Here is a 9,261-nt window from a genome sequence, read left to right on the forward strand (position 1 = left end):
TTCCAGTGTGCAAGGGGCACCATCGGCTTCAGTTCTCCTCTAGCCAGGGGCCAGGGCACTTCAAGACGTGTAAACATGCTGGGACTGAAGGATAGTCCGCTTTGGCAGCAGGGGGAAAGGCAGCGAGGTCTGTCGCGCAGGTCACATTGGTAGGTGAAAGAAGCACCAGCCAGGATCATTTCTAACAGCTTTGCTCTTTCCAGTCAAGTTGAGTTGCTCCAAGGCAGTTGAATTTACCCTCCTCACAGCCAGGTCACTGCACTTTGCTCCCCACTAAAAATAACCAGGCGATAGATGTGTCGTGGTCTGTTTGAATCTTCAATAGCAGTTTGCGTTGTCCCGTAGCTCCCACGCACAGTTCTGCGCTGCTGTCTTCCCAAAGCTGCCGTGCAAAGAAAGCAATGAAGCTTTTGATGGTCAGCAGCGATGGAAAGATCATTCCCGTTTGGACTTAGAGTTGGAAAAACTCTTCACCAAGCAACACATGCTAAAAAATCACTTGCTGGCTGTGGCCATTCTTCACGTCCTCTCTAAGTTCTTTGCGTGTCGGTGTCTTGCAGAGCAGGGTCCCATTCCTTGACTGGAGGTTTAAGTTGGTGCTAACGTACCCCGTGCGGCTCACAGCAGCAATAGGGCAGGTCACCGCCTTCGCTATTAGCGCCTGGATTCGTTCCACCTTCTTGCTGCTTCATCTCTTGCCCCAGCGGGACGGGAAGATACAAGAGGGGACCCCGCAGAACCCAGGCAGCTCAGCCCTCCTCCCATCGTGGGTGGCACCGGTGCAGTACCAAATCCCAGAGAGGGGAGATGGTTACAGGGGAAATGGAAGGGGAATAACCGGGATGCGGAATGCCCCTATTCTGACCAGATCTGGGGGGGGGTCACTGTGGCTTACACCGTCGCTCCTGTGAAAAATACTGTGATACACACAGCGCGGCACAGCGGGTCAGGACTTTCTTTTACGGTTCGCAAAGAGAAGCTGGAACTTTGGTATAATTTGTGTCCTCCTCCTCTACAAGGGGACAGGTTCTAAACTCAATTCTGTCGACCGCAAGAGCAGAATCTGACCCGCTCTCCCCAAACTGATGCTTTTTTGTCTTCCCAGAGAAAATCTGTGCTCCAGCAATTGCCCCTTTGTAAGCAGAGTACTTCATCCTTGTTTCATCTTCTCTCCAGATTTTGGGGGGAGAGGAAAAAAAAAATCTCTAGACATGTAAACAGCCTTAATGAGAAAACTATAAACCAAGATCTGCCCGCCTGCTTTCAGAAGCAGAGTTAAATATAGCTTCTAAATGCCGCTAATTGATTTTAGATGTCTGGGGAAAGCTTTTGCCTTCACACAATCCCACCCACGCGGCTCCAGAGTTCCTCACCTGCCCCCGTCGCTCCGTAAGAGGTGGGGAATCGGTAGCGGAGCCTCTTCTCTCGGGATCTGTCAGCTGCTTTAGCACCCAAATGCCGTCAAAAAAACCCCACAGGGTGCCCAGAGCCCCTGATTTAAACCTTTGTTAAACCTAAAGTGGATGCTCATGCCTTCTGCCCGTCTGCTGCCGTCTATTTTTTACGTCTTGGCCTTGGAATCCTTCTCTTCTTTGAAAACAAGCCCGTTTACAAACATTTGCCTCAGAAAAAGCTCCGCGGTTCGAACGGGCAGAAAGAAAATCTGCTCATGGCTGCGTGGAGCGCGTATACATCCAGACGCGTGTGATCCCGCACGAAGGCCTGGTTTGTAAAAGAAAGGCTGGCTCAGCTTTGCCTGCTAACAAATCAGAAAATAAAAAGAAGAGCAAAGACAGATGTGAGGTGTTTGCTATCTGATGCAGTACGGAATAAACTGTGGCTGCATGGTCGATTTTTTTACTAGGCAAGAAGTATAAACGGGGTAGTTATTGGTAGAAAATGACTGTAGAACATGTTCCTACGTACTCCATATCTCTTTAGGTTACTTAAAAGGCTGGAAGGTAACCTTCTCCAGTGGAGGCACTTGGGGAGAAGCCAGGGATTTTGCCATTTCCCACCCAGTTTGGGGCCAGCCCAATTTGGGGGCAGCCCCGCCTGGCAAAGGGGTGTTGGAGGAGCTCAATGGGACGGGACTTGCTAAAAACTAAATGTTGCTCTTTGGTTTAAGGTGCCTGAAAGAGGTTGATTTATTTTAAAGAGCCAAACTCAGCAGTTCTTGAAGATCAGACTTCCTTAAAGCCCTTCAAAGCTTTTGCAGAGCCTGGTTGTGACGGGTGAAGAGCCACATCCCATCGGTGTCTGCGATACAGACACTTTGTGGCTGTTGGCTTGGACTTTAGAGCGGTGAATGGGAAAGCGTTGGGAAGTTTCGGAGGGAATAACCCCCCCACACACACACCAGCATTGCCAAGATCTGGGGGATTCTTTCTTCGCTTACGCAGCTCTGCCTGGAGATGTGACGCACATCTATCGGGCTTCCAACCCTGCCACCGAAATCATAAATATAGAATCATAGAATCATCTTGCTTAGATGATTCTATCTGTCTTGCGTGTCTGACACCTATCTTGCATAGAAACACCTTGCTGTGCAGCGAAATGGAGATACTGGCCCCGCATCATCTGATGGAGTAAAGAAACAGGAGCAATTACTTTATTTTCAATCGATGCATCCAGATGTAAGAAACGTCCTTCTGCTGACAGGGACTGAAGTAGGAACGAGGAGGTCCCCAGAAGTGTACGTGCTAATTAGATACGCTAACTTATGGCCGATGACTTATACCATGGACAAGCTTTCAGCGCTTTTAATGCCTGTGGGATCCAGATCTGCTGCATAAGAGCTGTTCCGTAGCCATCCAGGAGTGATTTATCTCCGGGTAATATGATGGGGCTCTTGAATTGCAATGAAAAAAACCCCTTTCCTTAACAATAGTTCGGGGTAACCTTTTAATAACCTCCGCCACCTTCCCCAGAGAAATGCTTCAGCCAGATAAAGGAATTTGTTATCCGCACAGAAACATCTGCCCCCTGCCTCCGAAAGGACCGACTTAGAGTGACAGTTACCCTTTCCCCACCATTCTGCGTCGCTTTTTAAAAACAACAGCGATATCAAGCTTGGACGCAGTTGGGGTGGTTTGGTGTGTTGTTTTTTTTTTTCCTACCGGCTTCGGTTGCGGAAAGATCACCTGAGCTGGATGTGTGGCGTTGGGTTTTTTATTTCATAATGATGGATGTGCTGGTTAAATGTAATGGAAGAGGCGAGATAGCAGAGCAGAAATTTGGCGCCAAGTGCCTTGCTTTGAAAGAGCCTGCATTCCAGCCTGCCTAAGAGGGGCTAAATGGAAAGATCTGATTAAGCGTCTCAGTGTTGTGACCCTGACCTCAAAGAACACGCCGATTCTCTGGAGGAACTTCATTTCAATTAATCAACTTAACAGCCTGAGTAAATCTGGCTGCATCCATTGAGGCGGAGGAGCCGCTCCCTCTCCTCGGCCGCTCTTGGGGTTGCACGACACCAGGGGACGAGACGGTGGGTGCCGGCATGCCCGCCTTGGCCACCTCGGGTCGAGGGGGTCAGGGACATTACAGGGGGTGACACCCCATGGAAAGGGAGGCGTGGGCAGCTACCGCACACCCCCCAGCCTTGGTTCTACCCCCCCTGGTTCTCCTGCGCTGTGGGCTGCATCACTCCCGGACAGGGAAGGGGACCAGCCAAGCAGCAGCAGAGAAGGAGACGTAGCTGGAGACGGAGGAGACGGAGGGCAAGGAAAGAGCTGTGCGAGGCAGGGAGCGGGGTGCAGGCAGCAGGAGAAGCCCAGAAAATTTCCTCGCTGCGAAACCCATAAGCAGAAGAATGCAAAGGCACCGGGCAGATGGGAAAAAGACTGCAGCCGAAGCCTCGGGGGCTTTTCCCAGGTGGTTCTTTGCCGGCTGGTCAACTGGGCCAGTCCAGAAGCTGAAAGGAGCTTTGCTTCTTGCCCCGTGAGACTTCTCTTGCACCAAACAGGACTTCTTAGGGGATGCCTGGTGGGGCCGCAGTGCTGTGCAGCCGTAGCTGAACTGCTGCTAAGTATTTCACTGAGTTTTTGGGGCTGGAACTAAATTCCCTGTTCCAGTTAGCCTTCTGCCGGCTCTGGAAACGGCTAGTTAACAGCTCTGCCCCTATCTTTTTCTTTGGAACATGGTAGAGCTCTCGCAATGAAGTTCAGCCGAAGGATGCCAGCTGGGTTTCACCGCTGTCTTCCTCCACCTCGCCTTCCTCCACCGCGCCCAGTTCATGCCCGTGACACCCATGGACTTCTGGCTGCCCGCACTCTGCCTAACCGTTATCGCTTTGGCGCTGTGTCCATCCCTTTGGACTTTTACCTCTCAGCAGCAGCACACTTTGCTCTTGTACCGCACCTTTAAAGGGATAAGACCAAATTGAGCACAAGTTGGAAAAGCAGCTGTATGGAAAGCCCTGAAGGAGCACGGCAGCCCCTGAGTCGTAGAGGAATAGCCTGGCAGAGCCAGAAGAGCAGTGCAGAAGTGCGGGATCCGGGTACAACCCAAGGGCGGACACAGGGGTTGAACCTGAGCTGTACGTCTGGAGCGAAGGGCAACAACGTCCCTTAGAATCATAGAATGGTTTAGGCTGGGAAAGACCTTTAAGCTCATCCAGTCCAACCTCGCTGCAGAAGGATTTTGAGCTCCTGGCATGCAAGTTCACCGGTGCCGTGCACCTCGTGCCCAGCTTCTGGACCACTGGACCTCGGCACGGAGAAGTCTATGACCTGCCCAAGGCCAAAAAGAGAGCAGGCGGCTGTGTGGGACCTAAAAGTCGGGTGCTGGAGCTGTGCTGTGTTTATATGGAGGCTGAAATGACGGTGGCACCCGTGCTTTCATCTCAGGGTCCAGCTGAAGAGGCAGAGCAGTGAGTGACTGCTCCCCTCGTCCCGGGAGAGGAGCGTCCCCGAGGAACGCGTGTCATGTTTGCACGGCTGCCATCATTCAAAACCCACTCAGAAAAGAGGGTGCCTTTGTTATTTGTTTTGGTTTGGTTTTGCGTTTTTTTTTTTTTTTAATGTGCCTGAACTCAGCAGCGTAGAGCTTTGGCAGGCTCGCTTTTGGCCCGGGTGCCTTGTCAATAAAAGAAATTTGCTGAATCTAAGGGAGGTCTGGAGGGGCCTGGGCAGCGAGGGACAAGTCCAGAGACATGGTGCTGCCCCGGGGGGGGGGGATACGGTTACAGGCAGGCGACAGGCAGGCTTTCATCTGCTCTTCCAAGCCTCCTTCAGACAGAAGAGGAGGGGTAGCGGCTGGCTGTGGGGGATGGAAGAGAATTGCTGTAACATGATTTTTCTGCCTGTGATTGCATAACAAAACCTCCTGGGAACCTCCTGATTCAAACGGATCCCTAGTTCTGGTGGGGCGATGGCGGACTTTCAGCATTGATCGATTGCCCACGCTCAGGTGCGGAGGAATTGCCGGACTGGAACGGTACCAGGCTCCAAGCAGCCTGCGTTCCCCTACCTAACCTTGGCCAAAACCTCCGGAAGGTGCAAGAAAGCCTTCGGAACGGGATAATCTGCTTTATATCCCGCCCCCAAAACACACACATACACGATGCCACGTTCTCACAGAAGCTGCTTGCTAATCGAACTAGAGCTTGAAAGATGAAATTGCCATTTCCACCCAAAAAAAAAAAAAAAAAAATCCCTAGGCCCGTTGAATTAATTGGATGTTCTGCCAACATCGAGCCAGTCTCCGAGCTGCCGGTCCCACCACGACCCAGCCCACCTTGCCCAATTGCCAGGAAAAAAACGAGGTCTCGGGGGTTGGGAGCAGGAGAATTGGCTTTTCCTACGGAGATCCCATGGGCTGGAGGATGGAGGAAGCCCAGCCAAGATGGGTTCTGCCTCTGGACGTGGCTTTGGCATGCACACATGTCATCTGTTGGCTTTGCTCTCCAAGATTACAGGAGAGCCCCACCTCATAAATTTGGAGCAAAGCACACAAAGCTTTCCCTTCCATACCCTGCACTCACTCTTAATGGTCTTTCTCCACACCACGGCCTTATTAATTGGTGACAATTGGAAGTGGTTAATTCTCTGTGTGTGAGGCTGCAATTGCTTCCACTTGGCCAGGATTCAAGTGCTGGGGGTGAGTCAGAATGGGTGGCAAAACTGTCTTTTCCTCAGTTCCCTTGCTTGCTAGAGAAAAAAAAAAAAAAAAAAAAAAAGAGAAAAAAAAAAGCCACAACCCCGAGTTATTCTCTTTTATGAGGTAGGCATTGTGAGGCCAGGCAATTGAATTTACAACAGCATTGAGTATCAGAGTCTATCTGGCCCTGTCAATGAGAGTGGCGAGAAAAAAAAAGACACACATTAACCCTCAGCTCCGAGTTCCCAGGCGTTTCAATAGGGTTCCCAACTTCCCAAAGAGCCCGCTGCATACTCGATGAGACCCTTTATACCTTCTAATTACCCTCCTCACAATAGGGACAGACTCTCTTGCCTCTTTTGTAGGCGAGATAGTAACTTTTGCGCCGACCGCCCACCCCCACCAACGCAAGATCCCTACAGCAAGGGGGTAAGGAATGAAATCTAAGAGCAGAGAGGAGTTATTTCAGGAGTTCTGAGCAGGTAGCACACCTTTTCCTCAGATTCCAGGAGCAGATTTTTTTTTCTTTTTTTAGGAATCTTTTTCTTCTGCTTGGAACAAAACATTTGCAAAGCTCAGGAGACATTCAACATTGCCAGATCCCCCCTTAACCTCATCACCTTCCCGTCCCCCCCACCTCTTTTTCTCAGGAATCCCTTCCAACAGCCTTATTTAAGGCCATAAAGTCCGCTCCTACTTTTTTGAGGGGGTTGCACACACAGGATGAGCTTGTCCCTGCCCACTCTCACCCAGCAAAATGAAAGGAAGGGGGGGAAAAAAATAAATCTATTTCAAAGAGTTTATTTATTTAAACACCTGCATTAGTTTTTTTTTTTTTCCTTTTTTTTTTTTCAGAAGTCTTCAACACAGGCACGCACACACACACAGACAAACGGGATACAAACAACTTTGGCATTATACTTTTGAATATTTGTTACAAAACTATTTCTCATTTATTTTTTTTCTTTAAAAAAAAGTATCTCAAATAAAGGCATTTTAAAGGAGTAAAAATACAAGTCGAGATCCCAATCTCTGAAAATAATAAATAGCACGTTCATAGCGAGGTCCTTTTTTTCCTTTCTGTTTAAATCTGCTTAAAAAAAAAAAAAAAACAACCCCCAAAACATAACAGGGCTCCATACAACGGAGCCAACAGAAGAGGGCTGGTTTTTTTTGGGGTTGTGGGGGGGGGAAGGAATCATTTTAGGCAAGTCACCAAGGCCTCCACACCGATTCACTGCGCTCTCCGATGGGACTCCCCGCCTGGGATGCTGGAACAATGCTGCCCCCAAATGATGTCAACCCCTGCACCGGGGATGCCGATGGGGTGGCGGCCGCGTTCCCCGAGCCGCTGCCTGCCGACACCGGGACGTTGGCATTGGCATAGAGGGGAATAACGGGTCCGGAGCTGGGAGGGAAGGCCGGGTTCGGGATGAGAAAAGCAAACTGGCCGTCGGTAGCGGGGACGAGCTGGAAGCCGCCATAGACTTTGGGGGACAGGGTTTCGGCAGGGTTCAGTTTGCAGGGCACGGCCGCGGCGGGGGGCAGCTGGACATGCAGAGGCTGCTGCGCCAGATGTGCGGGCTGGCTGGACGGCGGCGGCGGCGGGTAGTTCATGGCCACGATCTGGCCCAAACAAGCCGAGAGGTGGCTGAGGAGGCGGGTACGGACGTCGGTGTTCACCCCTTCGCAGGTGGAGAGGAACCGCGTCACCTCGTTCATGCACTCGTTGAATCCTGCCCGGTACTTGCCGAGGACGGTGGGGTCGGCGCTGAGCGCAGCTGGAGGAGCAGAGGGGGCGGCGGGTGAGCGGCAGGACCCCCATCATAGAATCCCAGCACGGTTTGGGTTGGAAGGGACCTTAATAAAGACCATCTCGTTCCAACCCCCCCCCCCACCATGGGCAGGGACACCTCCCACTAGACCAGGCTGCTCGAAGCTCCATCCAACCTGGCCTCGGTCCCCTGTCCCCAGCCCGGAGCCCCCCCACCACCACCCCCCTCCCCTCCGGGGCAGACAGGACCCACTTACCCGTCATCTGCGCCCGCTGCAGGTTTCGCAGGTGCTTGACGGTCATCTCTAGGATGTCCGCCTTCTCCAGCTTGGAGTGCCGGGAGCTCTGCAGGAGGAGAACGGCGCCATCAGGGCTGCCCGGCGCCGCTCGGTGTCCCTTCCCACCGCCCCCCTCCCGCCGCTCCATCCCCACTTACATCCTTCTTCAGCGCGTCCAGGATGAGGGTCTTCAGCTGCCCCAGGCTCTCGTTGATCCGCGCCCGGCGCCGCTTCTCCATGATGGGTTTGGAGGACTGCGGGAAAAGCGGAGCCGGTCAGCACCCCCCGAGCGGGCCCGCTCCCGCGTGTGCGTCCCCCCCACCATCAACCACCACCCCGGCTCCGACACCGACCTCAGCACGGCCGCGGGCTCGCCGCCATCCAGCGCCGCCGTCGCTGCGCCCGGACCGGCAGCACCCTCCATTTACCTTCCGGTGCTCGCTGGCGCTCCGGGGTTTATCCGGCGTGTGGCTGGCGCTGGCCGGCGCCCCGGCGATGGGCGAGGCGGTGGGTTTCTCCATGCCCGTGTCGGCGGGCATGGCGGGAAACGGGGACGGGACGGGGCGCGTGCGGCTAGCGGGCGGGAAACGGGGCGCGTGCGGCTGCGGGATCGCGCGTGTGTCGGCGGCGGCGGCGGGGCCGGCAGTGGTGGCGGCCGGCGCCCCCCCGCCCTTTTATACCCGCCGGCGGCTCCCCATTCGTGTGAAACCGCCGCCGCGGCCGTTCCCACACTCCCGCCCACCAATCAGCGCCCGCCCTGCGCGCCGCCCGCTCGCCCATTGGTCCGCCGGCCCACCGCCGGCCACGCCCACCCCACTCCCCCCCCCCCCCCCCCCGGCCGGCCACGTGGGGAAGAGGAGGGGGGGCGCCCCGGGGGAGGCGGCGGCGGCGGCGGCGGCTGGCGCGGCACGCGAGGCCGCCCATTGGCTGCCGGCCGCCCCCGCTGTCAATCAGGCGGGCGGCGGCGCTCGTGCCTCCGCCCCCGGGACGCGTTCCCCCGGCCCCCCCCCCCGCCGGAGCACGTGCCGGAGCGCTCCCCCGGCTGCCGCCGCCGCCGCCGCCGCCGCCGCCGCCGCCGCTCGGGGCGGCCATGGGAAAACCCCGCCCCCG

The 9,261-nt window shown here is 54.5% G+C and overlaps 1 protein-coding gene across 2 annotated transcripts; it reads right to left on the bottom strand.

The window, feature by feature from the left end:
• Positions 1–6,884: 6,884 nt before the first annotated feature.
• Positions 6,885–8,808, bottom strand: HES4 (hes family bHLH transcription factor 4). Of its 2 annotated transcripts, none has more exons than XM_054222719.1 (4): positions 8,580–8,808; positions 8,310–8,405; positions 8,131–8,218; positions 6,885–7,880 (listed from the first exon to the last, which is right to left on the bottom strand). In XM_054222719.1, exons 1-4 carry the CDS (start codon positions 8,688–8,690, stop codon positions 7,312–7,314), a joined length of 864 nt encoding a protein of 287 aa, XP_054078694.1. In that variant the 5' UTR covers positions 8,691–8,808; the 3' UTR covers positions 6,885–7,311. The 2 variants fall into 2 exon arrangements, with proteins under 2 accessions (XP_054078694.1, XP_054078693.1); XM_054222718.1 differs by having other exon boundaries at positions 8,505–8,808.
• Positions 8,809–9,261: the final 453 nt, after the last annotated feature.

The sequence above is a fragment of the Rissa tridactyla genome, chromosome 16 (genome assembly GCF_028500815.1).
Source record: "Rissa tridactyla isolate bRisTri1 chromosome 16, bRisTri1.patW.cur.20221130, whole genome shotgun sequence".
Taxonomy (NCBI): Eukaryota; Metazoa; Chordata; class Aves; order Charadriiformes; family Laridae; genus Rissa; species Rissa tridactyla.